Raw genomic sequence first — 27,880 nt, forward strand, 5'->3', positions numbered from 1 at the left:
AAATTGAAATAAAATTAGAAATTCTATCACATTCACATCAAAACCCCGATCTTGTAAACATTGAACTAACTTTCTCCATCTGTTGCCGCAGGGTCCTGCTTGAGGTTCAGCCATGGTGAAAATGAAGGTCTCGATTCCATCCACATCTCCTTTTGGTAGATCTTTGGAATGTCAAAATAGCACTTTACGCGCTAAGAAGGCCAGGCTGCCGAAAAAGCAAAGAGCCCATCCTCAGAATTTGGGAGGGAATGTTTTTTAGGGACCGATAACACCAAAATGGGAAAAGAGAATTTTAAACATATTAGGCCACAAGTGTGAATTTGGGGTGGCATGGCTCCTTGTGGGACGCCTCACTAATTTTCATCAATTAAAGACCCTGTAAAGTGAATTCAGAGATTTGGTTTTGAGCACATTACATTTTGTTTGTAAAGATTTGCTGAAGTCATGTAAAGACTGGGAACTATGTTGTACTCATCTGTGGGGTGAGAGAGTTAAACGTTTTTTTTTTTAACCATTTCAGTTTTGCGAATATTTTGGAGGGTGGCACGATGATCCAGTGGTTAGCGTGTCAACCTCACAGTGCAGAGGTAACGGGTTCCTTCCCGGCTCCGGCCTTCCTGTGTGGAATTTGCATGTTCTCCCCGTGCCTGCGTGGGTTTTGTCGGGGTACTCCGGTTTCCTCCCACATTCCAAAAACATGCATGGCAGGCTGATTGAACACTCTAAATTGTCCCTACGTGTGATTGTGAGCGTGAATGGTTGTTCGTCTCTGTGTGCCCTGCGACTGGCTGGCAACCAGTTCAGGGTGTACCCCGCCTACTGTCCAAATACAGCTGGGATGGGCACCAGCATGCCTTGGGACCCTTGTGAGGAAAAAGCGGACTTGTATTGGATGGTGCGTCTCATGCAATATACTCAACTGGATTATTACATCTGAACCACAAAAATATTTTACAATGTCAAGGAAGAGGAAGCGCATGTTAACAAAGAGGAAAGCAGGCACGCCCACAGCAAGACAACTTTTTGTTTGCCATTTTGAAATTTTATTCTACACTCTCAATATTTTTTTATTTATATTTGGGTTGTTTACGACACTTATTTTCACTTTACAGGGGCTTCAACATCAGGATAGCCGCAGCAAAAAAAAAAGGAACGTGAACGTCTACAGAAACATTGTGTCAGCCACTTTGAAGAAAGATGCAATGTATTATTTACACTATTACAGCAAGCAATGTGTCTTTGGTCACCTAATCTATCTATGACCGTGATGTAGAGTGGCAGTCAGAACAATTACCGGTAAATGGTCTGCCATTAGGGAAATCAAAGCCCCGGTCAAATGCTTACCAGTGTAAGGAAAACATGCCCACCGGCATCGACGTTCAATGAAAAAAGCGTGTTTCAAGAGACAGCCCAGGGGGTTATTTAGCCACGAACAAACGTCTTAATAAGCGTACATGACTGACGAATCTGTTTGTTCGAAGTGGAGGATGCATTTACTTCCCGGTGAAAACAAACGCGTTACCATGGTAGCTAGTTCAATCAAAACACCGGTCAAAGACTTACCATTCTGAAGACAACACACCCACATTGAAATAAAACTATATTTGTTACATATATTTAAATATGTAACAGTGTTGTACGGTTATATTAAATCAGGTTATGACGTTGCTCAACTATTCGAGGAGCACTTGAATGCAATACAAGTCGTCGCAAGGCAAATCTGTGACATTCCATGACACACACCTGAAAATCAACAAACTACTGAAGTGTGGACACATTTGAAATGGCAAACTATATGAAAGACACGCGAAATTCACGGTGACGTGCATAAAAGACACAATAGTCAAAAAGAAACGCTTCAACAGAGGAAATGGGGGGGGGGGGGGTGAGTGCGCGGTGCGTTTCTCGTCGCCAAATTCAAAATTGCCAATTTTCAAATAAATGAACACAGGTGTGAAACAAAGGAAACAAAATTTCATGTCGTTCGCGTGGTGGTCTAGTCATTACTAGTGGTTGCTATGGTTGCTAATCGTCAACTTTACAGCGACTGAACAAACCTTTTTAATAAACTTCACAGCGACACAACATTTACATATTTGGTGATATACACAAACAACTAATAAATGTTTTAATTACTCTGATATACGCTTTGTCTTGACGTTGAAGGTTCCAAATGACACTTTTAGGCACTTTTTAGGCATGAGCTGGAGTTTCAAGATGTACTGTCGGAGTTTGGAACTCAAATTCGGTTTTTAGATTGGAGTTTCAAGACTGTGTTGAGGTTTCAAAATGGGATTAGGGTACTATTCGATTCGTCGATGAAGTTGTCAATGCGATGTGTGTGAGGGGTGAGATATTCAAATTGCTCTCTTAGGAACTTTCCATTGTTCGATGAAAAACTCGACACCTTTCTAAAATGCCACAAAATGGTGCCAAGGTTCTGCCTAATTAAATGTGTATTTTAGCTGGGTGAGGTGGAATTAATTGCTGGCGTTTTTTCTGTCTTTATTGCAGCTCGGTTGTCCTTCCTCTGCAACTTTGCTGTATTTTCATCAGACACGTTCATTTCTAGGCCGTCTTTTTGCATCCTCTGTCCACAAAGTGGAGATTGATCAGTCTGTCTGGAATGAGAACGGTGCGGTTAAGGCATTTCACCTCTCCAACGCTGGGGTCTGGTTTGATCTCAAACATCCTGATTATCTAAAAGACAAAACAAAGAATAAAGTTGTCCTCGTCTTTAACCTCTTAACCGCTTTGTGTCTATGTATGGCTGTATTTAGTACATGCTCCATGACTTACAGCCAGCCTCAGACTTCAAAGAGCCACGCCTCTGAAGTGGTTAGGCACACATTTGCGGGGCTACACACAGTCACTTACTTGAAATACGACCAGATACATCTCCAGCTCTGCAATCCTGCGCCCGACGCAGCCTCTCACACCAAAGCCGAACGGGATGGAGCCGAAAGCGTTAGGCCTCTCACGGCCGTCGCGGAGCCATCGTTCTGGCTTGAAGGTGAACGGCTCCGGGAAGATTTCCTCGTCGTGACTGATGGCGTAGTGGCAAAACGTGAAAACCGTCTGGAGAAATAACATTTGTTGCAATACTATTCTAGGCAGTGAATACAGAATTTACAATACAATACAATACAATACATGCTGATTTATATAGCGCTTTCACAACAGCGGCAGCTGTAACAAAGCGCTTCACAAAACAGTTAACATAAAGTAAAATAATAAACACAACACATAACATAAAACACGGACAGTCGTGCAGTCCTAACCACTTTTCCGTCACACGCTAATTTAATTCAAATACATTTGGTTAAGTTCCTACCTGTCAAAAAAGTCATGCAAGTTGAAATACGAAAAAAAAAAAACATCAATGGCATCTTGGGGTACATGCGGTAATTCAGTGATGTTTATATTATAATGGGGTTCTTGGATAAATGTGTGGGCTAATAGTTCCCCGGACCCAAAAAGTTTGAGAACCCCCGCACGAGAAGGAGACCTACATTTTTGGAAAAGTGATATCCACCAACACAGATGCTCTTTTCACTCATGACCCGTGCGTTGAAGGTAACGACTGGATACATCCTGTAAGAAAAAAAAGAATGACAGCAATTAAAACTGTAGGCGATGACCAAATAGTTTAACACCATGTTCTCTTCAGCCAACGCAAAAGATTAAAAAATTGGTGAGTTTTCAGACATGGCGTAAGCAGCATGAAAACCAGAGAGCTTACGAGGATGGTAAAAGGAAAAAAAAAACATTGAAAATAAATCCAAGGAGCCATCGGTACCTCAGGGCTTCCTTGATGACGGCTCTCAAATACGGCAAGTGGGCAAAGTCGCCTGCAGACGGAGTCCCATCTGCTGTTTTCAACCCGGACACTTCTTTATGGAGCTTCTCCTGGATTTGTGGGTGCCGGGACAGCAGGTGCAAAGTCCACGTCAGAGTGTTGGAGGTCTATGCAACCCCAAAAAAAAAAAAAGTAGGAATAACATGAAAAGAACATGCGCGACAAGCTCTTATCTTTAGTGAGTACAGAACAGGAATTACAAATTAACCGAATGATTCTTTGCGCACAACTGGAGGGAGGTCACGTGCACTGGTGGCACCACACTTTATAAATCACCGTTTTGGAATTTTGAAAAATTTACCGTGTCCACTCCGGCTAAGAGAAGCTCAGCTATGCTTCCATACACGTCTTTGGTGTCCATCTCGGTGTTTGACAGCAAGTACGTCAGGTACTCTCCCTCCACATTCTGGTTGCGCTCTATGCGCTGTTGAATGTCCACCAACTTGTTGTCAATCAGTGGTTTGGCTAAAATAAAGGCAGACATGCGCACGTTTGTTTTTAGAAACAGAAGCGATGGCGTTTGCCATGATGAAATCTTTCAAAATGGCCGTCAAACTTTGATGGCATGCTGTGCCAAAGTTTAAAAAAAATCTTAGCAAGAGGTGCGAAAACCTTTTCTGTGTGTCTTATGATGATGGACATTTCGTGTCGATCGGTGAAACTGGTGTCGGGCGTTAATTTTTCTTTGAACTTTGCAATTCCCACTACCGTGGGAATCAGTCGTAAATGGTCGCTTCAAATCAAAATGGTGGCTGTCCTGTTCCAATTTCAAGAATGGGCTCTCAGGGCTCTTTTGCATGTGTCCTGCTATGGTACACATGTCCTCGGAATTTCTTTTTGACGAGTGAAGCTGCTTTCAGAGGCGAGTATTTTCTAACTTTCCAAAAGGGAATACAGCCAAAATGGGCGATTCAAACCAAAATGTCCGACTTCCTGTTCAATTTCAGGTGTGGGTCCCTGAGACTTTGTCAGACATTGCGTACATTCGCACAAGGGTACACGTATTTGTGGAAAGTGGAGCGTTTTTTCGAGGGGCATGGTGTAAACTAGCATGACTTCGGTCTCTAAGTGAAGACCAACGTTCCTTGGGCACAACGCTGTTCTACACGTCAAGCTATGAGGATACGTTTCACAAATTACCAAAGCTGAAGATGCCCTCCCATCCATCGATGTAGCGTCCCCAGTACGGAAGCAGATTCCGGCTCCACTTGGGCAACATCACCACGGCCAGACTGTTGGAAAACATCTTGGCGATGGCGTCGATAAACTGCTGCGTACCTGCCGGAATGTTCTTTTCCAGGGCGCCCAGTCTGGTCTCAAACAATATCGTGGCGATGGCTGATGTGGAAACAAGTCAGTGTTTTGTCAGCTTTTATTGAACCAACTCAAATGTTTACTTGCAACTCAAGACCAGAAAGCGGCAGAGCGACAGTCGACTCCTTAAAAACTCCGGTGTACTTTTCTATTTGGATAGGGCTTTGGCGCCATCTTGTGCCAATTTAGGGAGTTAGAGAAACAGCACAAAATGGAGACCTGGGGAGTTTTATCAGGATCGGTTGTAAGGGAAAAAATGAACGGCAAAACCGCGAATAGTTCAGCTTCAGGTTTACGCACAGAAAGACAAAACTGCATTTATTTACCTTCAAGGGAAAAACGATAGAACTCATTGGCCAAATCCATCACCAAATCTCCGGTGGGGCTGCAGCGGCGCACATAGCCGAGCCTCGCCATGAAGTCGGCAACCACGGCGTTGAGAATTCCGCAATATCGGGCCGAATCTTTGGGAAGCATCATGCGCTTGTTCAAAACAGTCCTCAGCTTGTACCAGTGCTCCCCCTCTCTTGAAACACCAAGAAAGTGACAACAACCCTTCTGTTAGGTCACTGGTTTAAAAAAAATAACAATAAAAAATTCCAAATACCTGTTAGCATGTTAGCCTCACTGTCGAAATTGCCCCTTGGTGTTAATGGCTTGTTGGTCTGAATATCGCAGAATAACTTGATCGCATTTGGCCATAATTTTGTCCATATCATTTGCCTTGTGGGTAAAACTGTGGTCACGTGCAAGAAGTGCTGAACTGGTGACGTAAACGGCCGCAAAGGTGGTCTCATAGCGGCCACCGTCAAAGCTAGGAACGCTACTGGTGAGAAAACTTTGGACTGGTCAGCAGACAATCGCAGGGCATATATAAACTGCAGACACTTATTAACTAGATCTTATCTGTCCCTTGGTTTTTAATTGGTTGTCCCCCCCCCCCCTTTTTATTTCTTTCGGCACCACTTCTGTCCCTGGATTTACAGAACGGCCTCATGTGACAGGACTTTCCTATTGCTTGGGCGCCGAGTGGAACGGGATCGCATTACCGCGCAACGGAAACACGTCCCGTCGTTCGCGCTTACACTGTGAAAGGTCCGTAGCCGAACCCTTTCATGTCACGATAATCCTTCCAAATGGACATGTCTCCTCTGCAAGGGAACTTTTCGTCGCTCCTCAAGACTTGTTCCAGCAGTTTGGGGCTGGTCAGGGACACGTTCTTCATGCCGTCAATGTAGATGGACCCGTAGAGCTGCTTCTCGTAGAGCTGAGGAGCGAATACAAGGACGAAAGACCGATGTCGGGGGATGGTCAGCAAAAAGGACATCGAGAGAAACACGAGGTCAAGTCTTGGACCATGTAAATATTCCATTCATCAATCGAGGGGTTTGTTGGCCACTCGACTCAGCGAAAAGGGCAGACGGAGAGCGAGTGTGACATACTTGGGTGTGATTTCAACGCAGCATGCAACACATCGGGCGTCTTCTACCTGAAGCTCATGCGCCCGGCTGTAGAAGCCCTGAAAGACCATCCGGTAGAGCATCTCCAAAACGCCCACGCGCGGGAGATCCTTCACCGTCGGAGGCTTCTCCGGAACGCCCCGGTTGGAGGACGTACTCCTTGACCCTCTGCGGACGCTTCGAGCCACGGCGACCGAGCTCCTCTGCAACAGGCGCACAGCAGCCATGCTGGGTAGAAAATAGCTTCATGCTCAGGCGTTTGGATTACATGGAAGAGCTCAAAGGGAGGGGCCATCGCATACCAAGTTGAACACTTCCAGCCTAGCCAGCAAATAGCAGGCATAGTTGAGGTTGTATCCGGAACAAATGCATATCTCAAAACTCTCTATTCACCCGTCCATTTTTTTCTGTACTGCTGACAACAATCATACTGAATTCAAACTAATCTCACAACTGATTCTTAAAAGTAAATGGACGGCGGATGATTTGATGTTGCTTTTTAATCAGTCATTCAGAGGGAGAAAGAAAAAAAACCCAGACAAGCCTGGTGAAGACTCTCTGTGGTTGCATAAACAACCCAGGCTAAACTTAGCTCGTCCCCGACATCGCCCACATTACAATGCTTGCCTCTCGTTTGACCCCAGTTTTTATTCAGATGGCGTTTTGAGTGTTTCAGAAAGTCCATTAAAACCACACAAACACTCACAGCTCCAGTTCTTTTCCCCAACGAAATGTACACGAATGCCAAAAATACACTTCAGCCTTCATTATTTAAAAAAACCCAAAAATGTTTATTTTAATGAGGAAAAATGGCACTCCAAAATATTGTCCTTCATGAAAACATACCGGCGGCCCGGTAGTCCAGTGGTTAGCACATCGGCTTCACAGTGCAGAGGTACCGGGTTCGATTCCAGCTCCGGCCTCCCTGTGTGGAGTTTGCATGTTCTCCCCGGGCCTGCGTGGGTTTTCTCCGGGTGCTCCGGTTTCCTCCCACATTCCAAAAACATGCGTGGCAGGCTGATTGGACACTCTAAATTGTCCCTAGGTGTGAGTGTGAGTGTGAATGGTTGTTCGTTTCTGTGTGCCCTGCGATTGGCTGGCGACCGATTCAGGGTGTCCCCCGCCTACTGCCCGAAGACAGCTGGGATAGGCTCCAGCACCCCCCGCGACCCTAGTGAGGATCAAGCGGCTCGGAAGATGAATGAATGAATGAATGAAAACATACCGTCCCAACACACTTCAATTGGATTCAAAAGATTAAAGACTTTTTTTTTTGAAAATGAAAAAAAAAAATCTCCAACCGTCACTCCTTCATTTGGGTGACGTTTTGTATCGATCCCGCAGGGTCCATTTTGTGCAACAGAAAGTGTCCTTGCACCTGAGCAGCACTGATCTCCGTGCGGGCCGCCAGCGCGGAAGTCGCAAAGCGTTCGCCCTCCGAGATGGCCTGATCCGGATAGAAGCGTCGAAACATCTGGCTGAGCTGCCAGTGGGTACAATGGCCGATATACTGCTTGAGATCCACGCGGCCGGGCCGGATTAGCGCTGAATCTAGCCTATGGGGGCACAAAAAGATTTATGCACTGTTGAATAATCTTTGCAATTGTACATTAAGTGTTTTTTTTGTTTTTTCAAAAGTACCTGTCAATGTAGTTTGTGGTCATGAATACAATTCTGGCCTCGGATGAAGCCACTCCGTCCAGAGAGTTCAGCAGGCCGCTGAAAGTCAACCTCCCCATTCCCTGGTAGGCTAAAGGATCTGTTGAGGGGCATTGAGATTTAAAAGTGAAGATAAGATAAGATACGATAAGATATCCTTTATTCGTCCCACACTGGGGAAATTTACAGCCTCCAGCAGCAAGAATGTATGTAGAAAGAAGAAAGGAGAAAGAGAAAAAACAACAACAACAAACATCTTTCAATTAAATACAATATGAACACAAATGGATAAATCGCAGTACTATTACAGTAAATACTAGAAAAATAGAAAAAACTAGAAATATTAAATCGAGGAATTAGAGGTGCATTAAAAAAATAAACTCAATACAATCTTTACAGCAATTCAAAGCCCAGCCGAGATGTCAAGGCGTGCGACCTTGTGCTCTAATGTGAGCAGTTATCCAATTAACTCTGGTAAATTGGCCAACAAGTTAAGAGCGGGCGATCGAGGACTCAACTGCACGACATCTCCCCCTGTATTAAAAATGTAATCCCGCAAAATATTCCCACATCTTTCATAAATGTACCGTACTAATATGATTACTTTTCTCTGGAACAGTAGACGGGTCAATTTTTTTTTGTACCCTGAATACATGACGCCATTACATGTATTCTGTTACTCCCCTAGCCTGAAGGAGAGTTACTGAGTACATTTTAGGAGAGAGCGACTTACTCTCTGTTTGAAGCAGCTCTCGGCTAACAAAGGCGGCGTCCACGTCCTCCAACAGAATAATACTTTGCTGCGGGGCCACACTCAACAGGTGGTTGAGACGATCATCTGAGAGGGAGCGGTCACTCAGACTCATCAAACATATGCTGTAGCCCAGCTCACCGGCCAGAGCCGTGCTGAAATATAAACAGCTGTGTTACAGAAAAAAAAAAAGACTGTCGGCTACAAATAAAAACGTGCAGAAAACTAACATAAAGCTGCTTTTCCCACATCCTGGGGGTCCGTATAACAGATAGCCTCTCCTGTACGGGATGCCTGTTGGGAAAATGAATACAAAGTGAAGGTCATGTCCATCCAGTTTTGTGTGGATCGGTGAAAGCATTTTTTTTTAAAGTTGACACTATCATTGATTACTTACCGCGATCCGTGTACCACTTGGGGTTCCCAATAAACTCCTTGACGTCGTCCACGATCCTTTCGGCCACGCCCGCCTCCAGCACCACGGAGCTCAGGGGTCTGCGTCGCCGCGGAAACCCAAAGGGTCGCCATTCGGCCCCCATGGCTGTGTACATCACCGTACGTCCTTCTTCCTGCTTCAGCGCCAACTCCCTGGCTGAGAAAGCGAAGGGAGCCTCGCTGAACATCGAGCAGATGTAATATGAGAGAACGACCCTAGTGTTTACCTTCTTGTAAAATATTGAAGAAGACCTTTCGGTCTCGGCCCAATGCTGTGAATGTGACAGACTCCCAAGGGGTGCCTGTGTGCATGTCAATCATCTGTTTCTCTCTGGTCCGCTCAACTCTGATCCACTTGCGGCCGTACCTGCACAACACACCGGAAAACAGGAAGTAACTATTACATAAGGTTTTTATATGAGAATAAAGTCATATTGTTTCAAAGGAAAAACAAGTCTAGTCTTTACAAGAACAAAGACGCAGTTTCTCAGGATGGAAATTCATGCCCTACTGATTATGAAGTCGCAGTTTTCCAAGATAGTCGTAAAATTTTAATTCAACAACGGAACAAAGTGATAATTGAACAAGAGTTTAAAAAATACAACGCTATTCTTTTAAAGCTGCGCCTTTTATTCGTTTTACGAGTTCAAGTGGATGTTTTTGTATGCCATTTGGAGCCCAAGAATGTGTGAGTGTTGCTAACCAGATGATGTGATTCCCCGGACTGGGATGGAAGTCAAACTGGGTTTGAACGCGTCCGCTTTCGTGCGCCATATAGGACGTCTCCACGCTCAGGTGTTGGGTTCGAGTGGCGTGCTTGGTGATCCAACTCAGGAGCCAGTGGTAGCTCTTGTCCTTGCTGGGCACCTCCAGGGTGATCATGTAGTGCCTGCGGAAAAACACCATCCCCACCTGGGCTCCTTTCCTAGCCAACGCCAAGGCGGTTCCGACGCCCACCAGTCCAAAGCCAGCCCCGAAGTACGGGTTGTCCTTCAGACTGTCCAGAATGTCTGACAGTGGCATGTTGTATTTATGTACGCAGTCAGTCTCTCACTACCATTGCTTAAGAATAACAAAGAGCATTCTTCTTCTTGTCCAGCTATGAGGACAGGTCGGTGATGTTTTCGATTCAATCTTTAAGAACATGATAACACATGCCTTCCACTCATCGGAATCTATTGCTGTAGCGTCACTGTCACGGCACACACGGAAGTGACGCATGTCCGCTAAATCTGCTCGCTTTTTATTTCTGAGTTATAAACCCATTTGTGAGGCCGATGCTTTATTTTTGTACGCGCTGCATTGTCCAATAAATATGTATTTCCTGGGCGCCTACACGCTCATAAATGATTTTATAAATAAGTGAATAAATAATTTGGGTGTTTCTTACACAATCTTCCGACTGGTCAACTGCTCCGTACAATTTGTGTTCCGAATTCGTCGGGTTGCTATTTCCGCTTTTAATTCAGAGTAATTATTTATCATTGTTTGAGTCAGACTAAAATTTCTCAATTTTTAAACTCTTTGAATTAAAATGTTTGATTGATTTTCATGTATCGATGGGTAAAAATGTTAGATTACGCGCATGTGTCCTCTAGTATTTCCGGTGTTCGTTACACTACCTTCCGACAGGGTATCTCTGTTATGCTCGAGGTGAACTCGAAGCTATTCTAATTAACTCTCGCATGTCATTTAAATTCATTGAGAAACACCATATTTTAATATAATGAATACTTTTAGCGCTGAATGTGCTCACCCTTTTTACAATGCGAAAAAGTAGCAACATTTGGCTGTCCTCAAATCACAAGAAGCTAATACTTTAGCAAGGATAAAGCCGACGTTCGAGTTAAGTTTATTGTACAGAGTAAGTAACGTCGCCTAAATATTTTTTTACGTTTCGTGTGAGTCGGGTTTCCTGTTATACAACAACTATAGTTCGTTAAAAAAAAACATTACACAGTTGTGACCTACTGCATGAAGCATCTACAATAGTAAAAAATGGGTTTTCATCAAACCCCCGCCAATTCGTGAGTTCAGGTTTCTAGATAACATACGACTGTTAGCCGGGGGGCTCCACGTTTTGAGTTGTTTCTGTGACACCCAAAGATGCCGCCCATTCGCCGCCTGAAAAGAGCTCTGCCGCATCACGAGAAGATCAACCTCCTGGATATGCTCGAAGGTGGGAAAAGTTGTGCCGAAGTTGCCCGTCATTATGACTTGAACGAGAGTACAGTCCGATACATAAAGAAGAAGGAGACGGAAATAAGGATGGCCCATAACGTACGTCACTTGAAACTTTTCATATTGTTTTGTACCTTTTTTGCACATTGCAAAACAACACTTTGTTGATTTATTTGTGTTTCAGGAACTGTTGAAGATGACGGGTCTTGGCAATTGTAAAACAAGCGATCAGAATGTTGCAGATGGTGGCCAACCCGCTTGGAACTTCTCAGAGAGACGTTTACGCAGCTTCAAAAGTAAGTACAAACTTACAGTTGACATAAAAAAGTCTCAAAAAGGCTGTTCAAAGTTTTTGTGATAGACAAAAAATGACAACAAGATAATTCAGTGAAAAACCTTTCCACCATCCATGTGATGGTACAAATCAGTTGTAAAAAAAAAAGCTCAATATTTTCCAGATGGTATTTATTATTTTTTTTGTTTGTTTGTTTGCCCAAAAGGGGGATGTTGGTTTATGTTCGCCATGTATGACTAATGGACAAAGTTTTAAATTCCTATTGAATGGATCGTTGTCTTTGCCTTTTTGTTCACAGGTCGTAAATGTACAAATGCAAACCTCCAACCTCAGGTCTCCACCGGAAGGCCCAAAAGAAAAACACAATCAAACCTGACTTGCGTTTCATCAGCTACATCAGATGGGGATGAAGCAGAAGCAGAAGTGGAAGTCGTCGTAGAAGACGATGAAGGGGAAAACAAGGAAGATGTAGAAGACAATAACGATGAAGAAAACGATGTCGATGACAAAGGTCATATTGTAAAAAAACTGAGAAAACTGGAGGGAAAGGACTCAGTATTGCAGACGAAAGGTACGCTCATGCAGAGGTTCTCAAGGGTTGTTCAAGGAGACATAAGGCATTTTGTCACAGAAAATATACTGCGCTCGTAAAAAAACGCCTGACATTGACATCCAGTATTATCATTGTTGGTAAGAAACAAAGACGATAGGAGAGGCAATGATGTAACTAGTGAGCAATTAAACAAGGATTGTTGAAGCAACTTTCTTTTCTTATTTATTGTTCTTTTTTAGAGTGCATTGCAGAGGAGGCAGAGCACATGTATGACACCCACATTTGCCCCGAGTGTCGGCGCTGTTTCAAGATGCGCTCCCATCTCCAAGAACACCTGCATTTGCATTATCCCGACCCAGGTCTGCAGTGTCCCACCTGCGAGCGCTTCTTCACCAGCCGGAGCAAACTGCGCGTGCACCAGCTGCGCGAGGCGGGCGAAAAAGCCCACCATTGTCATTTATGCGACTACTCCGCCGTGGAGCCAAATGCCATCCGTCGCCATCTCGTCACCGTCCACGCGGACGAAATGGAAGAGGACGCAACGCACCACCGCTATCCGTGTCCCACTTGTGGTCAAAGCTTTGGCCAGAGCGGGACGCTGAAGGCTCACATGAAGACTGAGCACGCCCGAGCACCCAAAACGGCGGTGGCGTGCTTTCACGATGGTTGTCCTTTCCGGAGTCATCTGCGCAGGGCTCACATGCGACACTCGGCGGAGGAGCACGGGATCACGGCGGTAGGGTGTCCCCATCACGCCTGCGTTGCCGTCTTTCCCAGCGAGAACCACATGGAAACTCACTTCAAGACTCACCTCGCTTACCACTGCTCGCAGTGTGATTTCTCGTGTTCCAACAAGGCCGCCTTCCTGCGGCATCAACGGCAGGGCCACGCAGGCAGTGAGAAACTCTGCTGCGACTTTTGTGACTTTTCGACATTCAACCCGGTGCAATTCAAACGACACATTGGACACTTGCACGCCAATGAGAAGATCCACCGGTGCTCACAGTGTAGCTACGTGACATCACACAAGAGAGCCTTGAATCGACACATGCTGACGCATAGTGGTGAGGATTGGTGACTTTTTTTTTCTTTTTCTTCTTCCTACCCCCCAGTAGGGATTTGTGCCTAGTGGCTAACACATCAGACTCTCGCCTTCTGGTGTGGAGTTTTCATCTTCTCTCTTTGCCTGCGTGGGTTTTCGCTCAATACTCCAGTTTCTTGCCTTATTCCAAAAATCAGGCACGTTAGCTTCACGTTAGCGTCAAGGCTCTAAACTGCCCATTGAGTGTGTTTGAATTGTTCTTTGTCTAAATGCGCCCTGCAATTGACTGACAACCATTCCAGGGTGTAAAAGGGAGTTCATCAGTGGCAGAAGGGCCTCACACAGACCAAGTAAATCTCTAGACTTAAACACTAAAGAGAATGCATTTTACTTACTAAGGATTGATGGGTGTAACCTCCCAAAACGAACAACTGAAAAAGGCCTTTGTGCGTTTGAAATGTAGCTGCATTGTTTTGGTTGTAGATTGTGGGATTCTTCCTCATACTTGGAGGTGGAGGGCTTTAGACTGGCCAAGTCAATCCCCAGACTTTGACCTTGTAAAAATAAGCGTTTTATCTGCTTGGAAGTGCAGACTTACCCTGTGCAGGCAATATTGTGTGTTTGAAAGGCCTGTCTGTCCACATGTTCTTTGTCTTTCAAGGTGAGAAGCCCCACAAGTGTCAATTGTGCGACTTCCGGTGCCGAGACGAGTCATACCTCTCCAAGCATATGCTCACACACTCGGACGACAGGAACTTCATATGTGAGGAATGTGGATATGTCACTAAATGGAAGCACTGTCTGAACATCCACATGAGGAAGCATGCAGGAGACCTCAGGTAGCGTGTTGCTGTTGTCCTGTTCTTTTTTTTTCTCTATGCTGCAAACTAATTAGCCGTATCCTACCAAACACTCAGAAGGCACAGAGCTCCACCGAGTTGTAGAACCATTATCTCGGATCTCAGTCTCCAAAAAGAGTGAACTCGTTATGCAGGCCTCAAATTGTTTTTTTGATGAAAGAGGATCCTGACAATTACAATGACGGGCATCCTTCATTCATGAGAAAGTCCTGTTTGACAGCTGATGTGATGTAACTGTAACTTGTATTTCGGTCTATCATTAACCTATGCTGAATTAGTACTTGGCGGACATTTTAAAAACCATTTGATTCAAAATATTGTAAAATACTGTAGGTACGGCGCTAACCGAGCGTGCCTTCTTGTGATGCATTATAACGTATTCCTACTTGTCTGCGCAAACATTCATTGCGTGTCAAATGTCACGTCAAAACATTGCAAGCGAGCACTGCTCTTAACTGAGGACCGCCTGTACACACATGAGACACGCTCCCGCCCAAAAGAATCACAACAGTGAAGTCAATTCCTTTATTTTTGCATCCTTTCATGTCATGGTTGTATTAGTGAAGTGTTTTTTTTTTTTTTTTTGCGCTTTATTTTCAAGCCCTAAGATGTCGCCCAAACTTTCTGCACCGTTGGTCTATTTTGGCCCGAAGCTTAAACGCAAGAGGAAGGTCATGCCCCTCTACGAGAAAGTCAAGATCCTCAATTTGCTCCGTGACGGGAAGACATTTTCTGCAGTCGCACGCTGTTACGGATTGAACGAGTCGACGATTCGCTCCATCAAGAAGGAGGAAGCCAACATCCGAAGTACGGTGGCCATTAATGGCTCGCAAACCTTGAAGAGGGTGGTCAATACGCGTAATAAGTACATAGTGAGGATGGAGTCGTCCTTGGTTCGGTGGATAACCGAATGCAGGGAGAAGAACGTTCCTTTGAACACCAACGCCATGATGGAGAAGGCCAGAGAACTTTACCAGGAACTGGCCGATGGAAGTGCTCATCGTGGCAAAGAAGACAACGGCACTAACCCCCAACCGGGACCGTCGACCTCCTCGGAAGAACCCATCGAATTTCTTGCAAGCAAGGGCTGGTTCGACCGCTTTCGGAAGAGATACCAGCTGAAGAGCGTGTCGCCACATTGGGAATCTGCATCGGCAGACGTGGAAGCGGCCAGGAAGTACCCAGAGACCTTCAAGGCACTCATCGAAGAGAAAGGCTACATGCCGGAGCAAGTCTTCAATATGAACGAGACCGGCTTATTCTGGAAGAAGATCCCAACCAGGATGCTTATGAAGGAGGAAGCCAGAGCCCCTGAGTTCAAAGGGCAGAACGACCGCGTGGTGCTGATTATGTGTTGCAATGCGGCCGGCTTCCTGATGAAACCGGCGTTAATCTACAAATCCGCGAACCCTCGGTCCCTGAAGAGCAAGGACAAAAACCTGCTGCCCGTCTTCTGGATGCATAATTCCAAGGTGTCTCTGACGAAAGCCCTTGTATCCGAGTGGTTCCATGAAAGTTTCCTCCCTCAGGCTAAGTCGTACCTATCAGAAAAGGGATTGGACTTCAACATTTGCCTGATGATGGATAACGCGAGCAGCCTCCCACTGAATTTGTCCTACGAGGGTGTGCGGATTGAGATCTTGCCAGCAAACATTCAGCCTTTGGATCAAGGCCTCATTTGGATATTCAAGGCTCTTTACGCGCGAAACGTCATGCAGCAACTCGTCAACGCCAGGGATACCGAAGAGAATGTTTCTGTTGGGGAGCTGTGGAAGAATTTCAACATCGCGACGGCTCTCCAAGTCATTCAAATATGTCTCCAGGAGTTAAAGCCAGGAACTGTGAGCGCGTGTTGGAAGAAGCTGTGGCCGGAATGCGTCCCTGAGGTGGAGGGATCCTCTACGGACCAAGTTCAACGTTTGGCGGTGGATAAGGCAGTCAAGCTGGCAGAGCTGGTGGGAGGGGAAGGTTTCCGCAGCATGACCTCCGACGACTTGAATGACCTCCTCGAGACGCACTCTAACCCAATGGCCGACGATGACTCGGCGCATCTCCCAAAACAAGCCGGTGAGGAGGCAGAGCAAGAAGCTGATCCACCGCAGGAGGAAGACGAAGTTGAAGGCTTGTCGCTTGAAAGGTTGTCGGCGATGGTAAAAACTGCAAAGGACCTTCAGGGGATGGTGGACGAATGGGATCCTAATATGGTTCGGGCATTGCAATTCAAGAATGCTATTGACAGTGCAATGCAAACATACAGGACCCTGCTCATCACCATGAAGAAACAGCGCCAGAAATTGACCGCAACTCAAGACAAGCCAACGTCAGCGTCTTCAGAGGAAGGCCCCGACTATAAGGAACTCCTTGCCCTCCTCCCATCCGAAGCGCCCGAAGAAGAGGCGTCCTATGAAGAGCTGTAATTGCTCTTGCTCTTCGGTGCAGTACGATACAAATCATCGTCCTCATCTTCGTCGTACTGCACAGCTGATTTGTTCAACAATATTCTCTTCACTCAAGTTTCATTTCTTTACTGGTAAGTGCACTGATTTTAAAATTGGTTATCGGATGTACATACATTAATAATGTTTACACATAAACCAGGATAGGACATATACAGTATACGTTCTTTTTACGGCTTCTGCTTGGAACTAACCATTGTGCACATTGTACTCCCTGCGAGTGTGATCTAAATTTTTACGCAAATTTGAACTCTACGTACTCATGCAAATATATTCTTTATCACTTTGTGTCAAAGAGTATGGAAGGGTAATTTATGGGTTGAACCGTAGGAGGAGGGAGGAATGCATTTTTGGGGGGCGGTTGGCGTCGACTTTGTCTTGTCAGGGACTTGTTGTATTTATGTCTGGATCGGATACACAAATCTGAAGCATCTTGTCGTTTGAACCCACCCAAATGAACTCAGAACTCTACACAAATGTTATGCAATCAATGGGAATGATGCAACCAAATTAATTGGGGGATCCTTCATCATGCAGAAAAAGAACCACAAAAGCTGTGCCAAGACAAGATAGGAGTCAAGTCAGTCTTCAGAAGCAAACCCCTACAGAGGATGCATTTTACCTGCTCGAGATACGATTGAAAGGAGTAACCCACTGCGCTGATAGTCTGGGAATTTTTCACCAACGAGCTGTTTGGTGATGTCATTTGGTCACAGACTTATGGGAGTAATTCCGTGCCAAGGATTTGCAGCCAAACATTCAGCCATTTTCACTGTCATGTTGTTTATTTCTATGAATTGATGTCTTTCAAATTGTGTATCCAATCAAGACGTAAATACCTGCAAATAAATGTTGAACAGATGAGTCCATGTCTCATATGCATCTTTGTTTTCAACTTACAGCAAAAAAAAATAAGGGAATTGGCCTCACTTTTCCAATACTTTTGGAAGGGAGTGTAAACTGTTTAAACGCCTGAGATGACATACCAAAAACGAAGGAGCCCAAATGACATGTGACAAAAGTGAATTAACCTCAAAGTTCATTCCGTGGAGGTAATCAAGTCCATCTACTCTCCTGATCCTTCGCTGAACGACAAGCAGAATATCAGAAAAAATGTACGCAGCCTAACGCACTTCATTCTTCTTGTAGGTATGAGTGTGATCAATGCCCATATCGTTGTCCCCGCATGGACCAGCTCAACAGCCACAAACTACGACATCAGGCCAAATTGCTCATGTGCGAACTCTGCGCCTATGCCTGCAGACGCAAATGTGAGCTTCGTAAGCACATGTTAGCCAAACATTCGGGAGCGGGACGGCAAGCATCTGTGCACCAGTGCAAATATTGCACGTACACGACACGTTTCCTGCAAGCCCTTCAAAACCACGAGAACTGTAAACACACCAGACTGAAACAATACCGCTGCGCTCTCTGTCCCTATTCTTCGTACAGTAGCATCAGCCTCTTCCTGCACAAGAGAAAAGCTCATGGTTACGTGCCCGGTGACAAAGTATGGCTGGAGAATTATGCGGCAAAAGAGAGGGAGAGATCCTCAAACAGCATGCGCGAGGACTCGCTGGTTGCTCAAGAAACATCCGCCGTGTCCACCAAAAAATCCATTCCGACAGAGGCGTCTGATTCCAAGTCTCCACGAGATCCATTTGCCGGCCAGGCTGCTGAAGTTCGCTCAATGGCTGTTCCGCGACTGGATGCTGATGATGTCCCGCGTCAGGAGGGGACCACAGAAGGAATATCGCAAAGTTCTCCACCTGATACCGGTCCAGAATACTGCACTCTTGTTTTAACAACTTTGACCCCCGAATGTGAAAGATTTCTGCTGCCAAAGGAGGATGCAACTTGTCATATTATGTCCACTAACACAGATTTGGCTACGACCAACCCGGCAGAAGATGAGATAAAGACTGTTCATGATGAGAGTGAAAAATGTTCCTATGAATCTGAGAATGAAACTCCAGAATCACCGCCAGAGAAAAATCGAGTCTTGGCACACGATTGCCTTTCCAATCCTCAAAGAAAGCAAGATGACGCTCTGGTTCTCGACGGCAGAGTCCAGATTCTGGCAGTGGCAACTGAAGATGTTTATCGCTGTGACCAGTGCTCTTATGTCACCAAGAATGAGAAGACTCTTCAGCGCCACCGTCGGTCTTTGTGTTGCGGTCGACAGCGGTATCACAAATGCCGGGCCTGTGGTGCCCAGTTCAAACAGCGACGGGGCCTCGACGGGCACCTTGCCAAGAAGTGTCCACAGACGTTGATTGGCAAAAGAGCCGCACAAATAGAAGACAACTGTACTCCCAGTCAGGACACGTCTGAAAAACCACGAGGAGCTCAGGCTCACCATGATGTCTCTGTTCTTAGTGTCTTGACATCCGGTGATCCAGAGCATTATCCAAGTCAGCATGGAGACGTTTCGGTACGTAGGAACGCAGAGCATCCCAGGAAACTCACGTGCAACTTTTGCACCTATTCATCGGTCAGGCTGGCAGCGTTTAATCGACATGTTTCCATTTGCCGAAAAAGGGGAAAATGCAGTCGAAGCGTCGGTGTGTCGGGCAAAGAAAAACAACCTATTGAGGAGGGGCCTGTGACAGATTCTTCCGGTGTGCCTGAAGGCGGACTGGGAAATGCTTTAGCCCTCCAGGAAGAGCCCAAGGTCAACCAGAGTTCCAGCTGTGCTGTTGAGCCAAAGCATTTACACCAGAACTCTTCCCTGGAGCAACAAGGACACAAGGCACAAAAGCAAACGGGTACTTCATCCCTTCATACTTGCCCTTACTGTCCTTTCGCCACCTCAAGGCGCTACCGTTTGGAAGAGCACCGGTCCCTTCACACGGGAAGCGGACGCCACGCCTGCGATGTCTGCGACAAGACATTCGGGGCGGCCAACAAGCTTCGCCAGCACAAGGGACGTGTCCACGACAGGCGACCCGCTCTGCCGTGCTCGTTTTGCGACTACGGCGGCTACACGGCGGACGATTTGAGGCGGCACACTCGCAGGTGTCACACGGGGGACTTAAATCATGACTGCGCTGATTGCGAGGCTCACTTCAGTTCGGAATCTGCTCTGAGGAACCACCGCATACGAGCGCACCGGCGGCGGCGTTTTCCCTGCCAGCGGTGCGACTACACTTGCGGCAGCAAGGCCGCATTGAGGAGCCATCGACGCAGCGAGCACCGGGAGTCGTTCGGTACCAAAGACAATATTGAGGCTCATCTTAGAACCCAGCTGGCCCACCGCTGCCAGCACTGTCCCTTTGCCGGCAAAACCGGGCGGCTCCTTGCACAGCACCTTCTGGATGAGCACGAGGAAGGGTCCCCCTCAGACAAACCGTTGCGCTGCGGAAGCTGCGCGTTTGCTTGTCGGCACTCGCTGGTGTTGGAACAGCACCTGCGTTCCCATGGAGGCAAGCGCGTGTACAAGTGCGTGGACTGCAAGTACTCGACGGGCAACAAGCAGAAGATTACCTGGCACGTTCGCATACATACGGGGGAGAAGCCATACAGGTGTGAGCATTGTAGCTATGCCTGCGTCGATCCCTCCAGGCTGAAGGTAAGCTCAAAGTTGGATTGGGTGGAATAAAAATTGCAACGAAAAGGCCAATTTTTCAAACCCTTCTGTCATGTAAAACCTAGGAAAAAAGAATAGGATTGAATGTAAAAAAAATAAAAAGTAGAAGCACGATGCGTATGTTTTCAGCTATTTCTCTCCGTATATTGTGCCTTCCTCAAGCTTCATATGAGGGTCCACCGAGAAGAGAAAAAGTACCTTTGTCCTGACTGCGGCTACAAATGCAAGTGGGCCACTCAGCTGAAGTACCACATGACCAAGCATACAGGTGAGATCCAGAAGTTGCAAAAGTGTTCACACTGAACTTAAATAGAAGTACAGCTACCTGTCTAAAAAAAAAAATACTTGGGTTACAAGGAAGTAGCGATTCAAAGTCAAAAAAGTCAAACGGTCTGTGTGGGTTCTCAGTTCTCCAGGTGAGGGCAATCGAGGCGACTGAAATCGTCATCTTTTTTTTAAAAGTTGTTTTATTTGAGGTGTTTGGTCAAGACTAAGTTGTCTACCCCGAATAAGACTAACCACAATAGTCCAGTGGCTATCGATTCAATGCCCTGACAATGTGTTTGCTTCCATTATGCTCTCTGCTGCCAGTTTGGCACGACTGATGGGAACGTGTTCTCAGTTGTCTTAGCTGGATAAACAATTGTGAAATGCATCCAAAACAAAAGTCTCATTTGGGTGTAGGGGAGAAGCCGTACGGCTGCGACCAGTGCGACTACCGCACCAACCGAGCGGACGCCCTCCGTGCCCACCGGACCACCCGGCACTGCGACGTGCGGGCCTTCGTCTGCGAGAAATGCGGCAAAGCCTTCAAGACCAGCTTCATTTTGAAGACCCACCAGCGGCAGCACGGTGACCAGCGACCGTACGCCTGCGGCGTGTGCCACAAGGCCTTCCGCTGGCCCGCCGGTCTCAGGCACCACTTCCTGACGCACACCGAGCAGCTGCCGTTTGGCTGTTGTCACTGTTCATATCGGGCCAAGCAAAAGTTTCAGGTGGTCAAACATTTGCAGAAGCACCACCCCGGGATGCCCGTCGAGCAGGGGGTGGTGAGGGACTTGGACACCGGTGGCCTCACCCTGAAGGAGGCCATGCAAGGAACGCTGACCGGTAGGGGAACAGAGGAGGAGCAAGATCGAGAAACGATGAGCAGCGGACAGACTGTGAGTTCAAGTCTATCAAATGTTAATAATTGATGGCGTCTTAATGTTGCGGTCAAAAAATTGGACACTTTGGGGTCTACCAATTCACCTTAAAGCTCCTGTCATGTCGTGGGGTTGGGGGGGGATTTAGCCCAGGTTAGTTTTGTAAAACTGAAAGACCAAATATTCTGCCTGGCTTGTTCTCATCTCCTTTTATGATATACAGCAATCAAGCTAATCACGTCACAAAACAGGGGACATATTTTAATACGTAATAAAAAATATAGAGGAGAACTAGGCGAGCAGAGCAATTTGCATTTTTGTTTGCTTGTTTTTATAGTGAACACAGGTCCATTTGACCCGCAACAACACAAAAGGTTTGAGTATATCCTAAAAAAAAAAAAAAGTCAGTTGTCACTGAAAAGAATATCTATTTTTACAGTGAATGAATGAGCAGCACATCATCATAAAACCATACTGACGTTTATTTTTGATGCATAGAATGTTTGCATAGACCAAAATTCAAACCAACTCATGCAAGTTTACAGGTTAGAAAGTCACTCTCTTTCTTGATATACTTGTGGGTGTGTGTGTGGAATGTTTAGTCATAGAATTAATCATGAGGTATAAACAATGTTGTTGGGATTTCTTTCTAACTTCTGACAATTGAACAAGTCCTTTGCGGGGGATTGACCCAGGACCATTATTGCCGGTCCTGGGAACTGAACGGAAACAGGGCGGTTCAGCCATTCATGTGAATTTCGAGATGGTGATATGAACAAACAGTGATGCGGGAGGGATGGCCGTTCCGTCTTTTGAAAGCAGATGAATGTGACGGTATCCTGCAACAGAAATGAGGCTTTGCATTAAATGTCATGCTGGGGATTTACTATTTTTTCCAAAGAAATGTCACTCGCTGCTCACCCGGTTGGATGCACGTAAACGGCAGCGTGTACTGTCCGATAAAGTCGTTTTTGGAGGTCTTGTCGTAATCTTCCACCACAAAGCGAATCAAGGCCAGATCGGGAGTGTGGATGACAAAATTCAATGTCTGATTCCACACCGGGTTAAAGCCTGCATGAAGAACAAATGGGTTTTTTCCCCCCCTCTTTCATGGTCTGAATAAAACCAAAACCATCCCTTCAAACCGCCTTTTCATACCATTGTTGTTGATGTGGCTGGTCTCCTCCTTAGCCTGGTCCTGCGGCACTCCGTACACCTCGACTCGGACCAAGGGGTCTACAATGGAGCCCTCTTTCTGGTTCACCTTTGGTAGCTGCTGCCCACTTATCACCTGAATGACGATACGGTTCATATAAATTCATATCGTTGAGTATTACTTTTGAACTACAGTACAGGAAATGCCCGCAAATGGAAGTACTGTAGTAGCGTAGCTGAGTTTAATGTGCAAATTCCGATTACGCCATTGTAGGAACGCGATAATGTTGTCAATGGAGGACCTCTTGTAATTCAAGAGAGTCACTGGTCGAGGTGCTTTTGTTTTTTGGTCGTTTCAGAAGATACGTTCACCTGGATGGAGAAGCGCATGGGTCTGTAGCCCGGCTGCTCTTGGGGTTTCTCCGGGTTGAACGTTGTGTTGTTGTCTCTCAGGAAGTCGGGCTTGAGTACGTAACCGCAGCGACGGTTCTGTGCGAACAACCCGTCGTTGAGATCCATCTCCAGACCCGCTGTCTGGAAGTTTAGGGCCACTTGGAGGAAAGAGTCAAATGTGACGTAATTCAAGGAGTTCGTCCACCCGGTTTGGATGAGCGCAATTGGAACCGAAGATTTTCTCCTCACCTATCTGGCACCCCACGTTCCACAATTCCTGAGGGTTGTAGTTTGAGGAGTCGGTCCTGAGGCCGCTCGGGTAAATCCTGCTTAGCTGCTTGACATTATGCCGCACAAAGTCTGTTCCTGTAGAAAAGTGTAGCGCACATCGATTGAGTGTACACGTTGACTTCGGTTTCATGACCGATTCATGGTCTTCTGTTACCTGCTTCCTTAGCGAGCCTCTTGGCCTTGGACTCGGCAAATGAGGACATCTCGTTGTATTTGGCGTGTAAAGTTCTGCCTTTAAAGCCGCGGAAGTGGACACTCTTGCAGTAAACCACCAGATCGGATAGCTCACGCGAGAGTTTGGACTTCTCGTGTTGGTTCGAACTCTCGGCGTGCGGCGCTTCGCCGTTGGCCATCTCCTCCTCGTCGCTATTGTCGTCTGTCAGCGTTCCGTCCGGGGACCCCTCCGTGCCGCCAATTTTCTTGGCTTTCAGCAAAACCTTTCCTTTAAGCTCCTTCATGTGTTGACAGGACAGTACCATTAGTGCGGGACAGGTGAATAGATTTGAGGGCTCTCTTGAGGACACTTTGTGTACTGCAGATGCTAATTCATGAGGACTCTTCAGAATGATCCAACTTGGGTGCCGTTCTCCAGCGATTTCCTGAAAAGCTTCAAATTTTAGCATCACCCCTCTGTCCATGAGACTTGCTTTTCATTCGGTTTGGTGAATTCCCTTGTCGGAGTTTGTCAAAAATAAGAGCCCTGGAAACGGAACGCTTTGAAGCAAATTGTCTGACTTCCTAATTCCATTTCCTTGACACTCTTTCATGCATCCGGTAATGCTACACGTCCATTCAGTTTCGTGTTGATCGGTCAAGCTGATTGCATGGGGCCGCTGATATATTTCTTACTTCAACTAGGTAGGAGGACTGGAATCTACCCAAAATGGCCGACATCTTGTTCGATATCAAGCATTGATTCCTTGAGGACCTCTGACTTCCTGTTCAATTTCAGACATCATTTACCGAGCCTTTTTCATGAGTTCTGTCATGAAGCTAAACCCAATTTCATGCTTATGAATGAAATTGGTGTCGGGACGAATTTCTTTCAAGCTTTCCAGGGGGGGGGCGCTACTGGCTGACAATTCCAATATCTATGATTGGACTGACCTGTGGTGAGGGAAGAAACTGAGGGTTGGTGGGTCCGTCCAAAATGTTCCTTAGCAGCGTGTTGCCCAAGATCTTGCTCAGATGCCCGGCCATGACCGTCTGCTGCTCCACGCTGCAATGATTCTCAAGGGACAAGATGACCGGGAAGTCGGATGTCTGTCAAAAAAAGGCAGAGCTGCACGTCGTATACAGTCCTGAACTCTCGTATTGATTGTTTTGCTTCATCGGTAATAAGTGCTACTACCCACCACGAAGGCATATTCTTTCAGTGTTGCGATGATATCCTTGAAGAGGATCTTGGAGGTGAGAGTGTGGCCATGATAAACCACTGGCTCCCCATCGCTGCCATCCCAGCAGTCCACCTCTACGCAGCGACAGCCTCTCTTAAGAGCCCTTTGTTGCACAGACATTTGGAAAAAAAAGTCTGGATCATTTGAGTGTTTTGGAGTTCCCAGAATGGTCACTCAACAAATCCAACTCGTAAATCAAGGCACCACTGTACATCATGGGGTTAAGTCATTTTTTCGTGTTTGTTTGCCGTCTTACTGGATGTAGGCCTCAAGGCTGCTCTGACCTCGCAGCTGGTCCTCCATCAGATAGGTGTTGTGCGAGGAGGAAATGAAATAGTGGCTGAGCGGCTGGCTCATATCCTGGTAGAGACCCAGACGGTCAGGTTTGAAAATGGAACCCTCCGGGGAGCACAGGTACATCTGGAAGCCGTCGAGGGACATGGTACCGTGCTTCTTGGCTGCACAAAGAGAGATGAGAATTGAGAAATCGACCGCTTCCAAGCAAGTGGTACACTGAAAAAAAAAACATTGTTGGCATAACGAATGAACATTGAAGAGCGCCACTTCAACTGACCTGTTCCTGATGGTTCCTGGTGGTCCATCAGCTCCCTGGCATGTCGAGCGCTGCCTTCTCCCTCCTGCTGCTCTACGCTCAGGAAGTTCTCCAGCTCTTCCAGCATTAACGTCTCCCCGTCTCCAGAGTAGTCCTGGAACACTCGCCACACCTCATCTCTCTGGGTCAGCATCTTGTAGAAGAGGACAAACTGCTCGAGTTCCAGTGAGCCGCTCTGCGATCGGTCCGCCATCTGGAAAACAAACGGAAGATGGACGATGCTTTTCTTTGAGGAGCGACAACTTTCCAAGTCGTACCGTGAATAGATAGAGAGCATGTTCCTCGTTCATCTCCACGTTCATCATCTTCAACAGCTTCCGCACTTCTTTGAAGTTCATTTTCCCATCTTTGTTTTTGTCCGCCTTGAGAAACCAGTCTCGGACCCACCTGAGAGAATGCTCAGGGAAACTCGGATCGGCGCTCAGACGAGTTGGGATTTATGTCATTGAAATAGCTGTTCGAGTCCCGCAAGCTCCACAAAATCCTACCGTTTTAACTCATTCACTGTCTTATACGTTTTGCCCAGAATCTGCTGCGATTTAAAGAACACGGCTTGGAGAAAACGGATGCCTCCTGGACTGTCTATGTCACAAGGTTAAGGATACTGGTCCAGTCTTTGCTTCTCGTCCATGGTTTGAGCCCTGTGAATGAGCTTGCGCAATCCCCGGATCCAAGCCCGAGCCTCCTCTGGGGACTCGGCCACGAGGTCTAGGTTGCCTTGACGACCATGAAACACCAAGGTGAAACAGAGGTCGGCCGGGAACTCATCCGTGATGCTCTGCAAGACCTCTGATTGGTGGCCCTCGCGCACCGCCTCCACCTCGATCACTGAAACTGGGGTGAAATCAGAGTGCGGGGAGGATTTCGTTCATGACCAACTTGGAGACTTTCACCAGCTACGCAAATAACAACAATATTCATCAAGAAGACGCTGTCAAGTGAATTTGGAGATTTTTCGAAATTCAACAACAACAATTGTACAATATAGGTGCTGAACTGTGGACATAAGGTTTTTTGGTTTTCCCAATTTTGGGGGTTTAGGCATAACTGAAACAACGCCGCATGATGCATTTCGGGGTTCGGCGGGATTTCCCACTCCTTGACTATTTACGAACTTGAGCACCTTCGTTCGCATCAGCAGTTTTCCGGGGCAATTGCGGCATGCACTTAGCTAGTTAGCTTACATGCTTACACCTTGCAAATGAATCTCAGCTTTGGAAAATCGGTGTGCATCGGCATTGACAAGTGCCTCGTTGTCAGCTGTGAGTGTGTGCACTTCAGGCAGAGAAAGGTGGAGGAGCAAGCAGGGAGTAAAATGTTTCAAATAGTTTTGTTTTTGACAGCCAGCATGTGGATTTAGGGCTGTTGTGGTGGCTTTAGAGTGCCTTGTTGATGGCCATGAGTGCATCACACAGAAGTCCAACGTGACACCCCTCATTGTCGCTTTCAGTTGTGGGTTCTCAAAACTTTTTCCTGTGTTGTCGAACATGTCCACCCAGTTACGTCTCCATCGGTGAAACTGGTGATTCGGGTGTTTTTCTTCCCCCCGCCACCCTCCAAAAAACTTTCCAGCGGGCACTACAAAGTAACTTTAGGGCGTTGTATTTGAGACCACTGAAATATGATTTTTTAAAAATTAGGTTACGTGTTAGCAAAAGCTGGTGACTTTTCAGGCATGGTGTAACTAACATGAAAACCAAAGAGCCATGAGGGAAAGTTTTCAATGATAATGAAGCAGAGGTATTTCGGAACTGAGTGACTTTCGGGGGTTGTTGGGAACGTACAGGTGGAGTGGCCTTTTCCCAGCCATCTGGACTTGTACCAAATACTCAGCCCGTCCTCCAGGAGTCGGAAATGCCTTTGCTTTTTCCACAAGCGGGACTTGACTTTTCTCAAAGTGGACCCGACCATCATCACCTTGATGTCAGGGTCATCCTGAAAAACTGGAGGTCCAGATGTCATCATAACAAGGAAGGGGAAAGAAAACGTTTGGCGTCATATGAATCATTCGCATGTACTCACGTGCACCCGGAGACTCCATTTTGTTACAAGCACGCAATCATGCCAATGGAAAGATTCTCCTAAAACAAAGCAGATGTTTATTTTTGGATTCCAGTTGTTTTAAAATCTGGACCAACATGCCACAAAAAACAGTTGTTGGTGTTCCTGAGAAATGAATGCGAAAGGAGACTTTAGTGAAGCATTTCGAGTGCATGGTGCTTGCTTATCAAGGAAAGTAAATCCAAATGTCACTTCCTGCACCCTGTCTGTGTCTCTCGACTGCAATATGCGGCCGATAAGCTTTGGAAAGACGATGGGTTGTTTTTCACCTGCTCCTGAGTTTGCACGCCTGAGATATCATATCCTTTCAGCTGTGTCCTGAAACAACACGGATTTGGGCTTTGCTTTTAAAAGTGCTCCCACGCTTCAAG

At 46.4% G+C, this 27,880-nt stretch overlaps 5 protein-coding genes and 1 long non-coding RNA gene across 9 annotated transcripts in view; 2 read left to right on the top strand and 4 right to left on the bottom strand.

Annotated features, from left to right (window-relative positions):
* Positions 1–2,344, bottom strand: part of dnah7 (dynein, axonemal, heavy chain 7) — a 45,537-nt gene extending 43,193 nt beyond the window's left edge. Inside the window, exons 1-2 of the mRNA XM_052081897.1 lie at positions 1,564–2,344; positions 71–205 (exon numbers count right to left, since the gene is read on the bottom strand). Coding sequence (XP_051937857.1) covers positions 71–146 — 76 coding nt within the window. The 5' untranslated portion in view covers positions 147–205; positions 1,564–2,344. The remainder of the gene's footprint in view (positions 1–70; positions 206–1,563) is intronic.
* LOC127611429 (uncharacterized) overlaps positions 1–26,996 on the top strand; it is a 159,658-nt gene extending 132,662 nt beyond the window's left edge. Inside the window, exon 2 of the long non-coding RNA XR_007965320.1 lies at positions 26,730–26,996. This is a non-coding gene — a long non-coding RNA (uncharacterized LOC127611429). The remainder of the gene's footprint in view (positions 1–26,729) is intronic.
* LOC127611407 (sterol 26-hydroxylase, mitochondrial) lies at positions 2,475–7,660 on the bottom strand. Of its 3 annotated transcripts, none has more exons than XM_052081935.1 (9): positions 6,663–7,660; positions 6,259–6,440; positions 5,500–5,699; positions 5,000–5,197; positions 4,161–4,324; positions 3,800–3,966; positions 3,513–3,594; positions 2,878–3,078; positions 2,475–2,700 (listed from the first exon to the last, which is right to left on the bottom strand). In XM_052081935.1, the coding sequence occupies exons 1-9, from the start codon at positions 6,858–6,860 to the stop codon at positions 2,569–2,571; spliced, it is 1,524 nt and encodes a 507-aa protein (XP_051937895.1). In that variant the 5' UTR covers positions 6,861–7,660; the 3' UTR covers positions 2,475–2,568. The 3 variants fall into 3 exon arrangements, with proteins under 3 accessions (XP_051937895.1, XP_051937896.1, XP_051937897.1); XM_052081936.1 differs by having other exon boundaries at positions 6,616–6,787; XM_052081937.1 differs by lacking the exons at positions 6,259–6,440; positions 6,663–7,660 and adding an exon at positions 5,802–6,249.
* LOC127611409 (mitochondrial chaperone BCS1) lies at positions 7,918–10,707 on the bottom strand. Its single transcript, XM_052081938.1, has 7 exons — positions 10,182–10,707; positions 9,706–9,845; positions 9,441–9,635; positions 9,274–9,337; positions 9,026–9,198; positions 8,275–8,392; positions 7,918–8,189 (listed from the first exon to the last, which is right to left on the bottom strand). Exons 1-7 carry the CDS (start codon positions 10,499–10,501, stop codon positions 7,937–7,939), a joined length of 1,263 nt encoding a protein of 420 aa, XP_051937898.1. The 5' UTR covers positions 10,502–10,707; the 3' UTR covers positions 7,918–7,936.
* Positions 10,991–22,083, top strand: znf142 (zinc finger protein 142). The gene is made up of 9 exons (XM_052081916.1): positions 10,991–11,505; positions 11,585–11,758; positions 11,844–11,955; positions 12,253–12,525; positions 12,747–13,571; positions 14,211–14,388; positions 18,015–20,436; positions 20,617–20,722; positions 21,139–22,083. The coding sequence occupies exons 2-9, from the start codon at positions 11,585–11,587 to the stop codon at positions 21,648–21,650; spliced, it is 4,602 nt and encodes a 1,533-aa protein (XP_051937876.1). The 5' UTR covers positions 10,991–11,505; the 3' UTR covers positions 21,651–22,083.
* plcd4b (phospholipase C, delta 4b) lies at positions 22,061–27,573 on the bottom strand. Of its 2 annotated transcripts, XM_052081923.1 has the most exons (14): positions 27,471–27,573; positions 27,233–27,391; positions 26,054–26,282; positions 25,706–25,835; positions 25,410–25,641; positions 25,092–25,293; positions 24,794–24,938; positions 24,546–24,701; positions 23,593–23,890; positions 23,397–23,513; positions 23,127–23,305; positions 22,758–22,890; positions 22,521–22,670; positions 22,061–22,438 (listed from the first exon to the last, which is right to left on the bottom strand). In XM_052081923.1, the coding sequence occupies exons 1-14, from the start codon at positions 27,487–27,489 to the stop codon at positions 22,347–22,349; spliced, it is 2,241 nt and encodes a 746-aa protein (XP_051937883.1). In that variant the 5' UTR covers positions 27,490–27,573; the 3' UTR covers positions 22,061–22,346. The 2 variants fall into 2 exon arrangements, with proteins under 2 accessions (XP_051937883.1, XP_051937882.1); XM_052081922.1 differs by lacking the exon at positions 27,471–27,573 and having other exon boundaries at positions 27,233–27,413.
* Positions 27,574–27,880: the final 307 nt, after the last annotated feature.

The sequence above is a fragment of the Hippocampus zosterae genome, chromosome 12, assembly GCF_025434085.1.
Source record: "Hippocampus zosterae strain Florida chromosome 12, ASM2543408v3, whole genome shotgun sequence".
In the NCBI taxonomy this organism is placed as follows: Eukaryota; Metazoa; Chordata; class Actinopteri; order Syngnathiformes; family Syngnathidae; genus Hippocampus; species Hippocampus zosterae.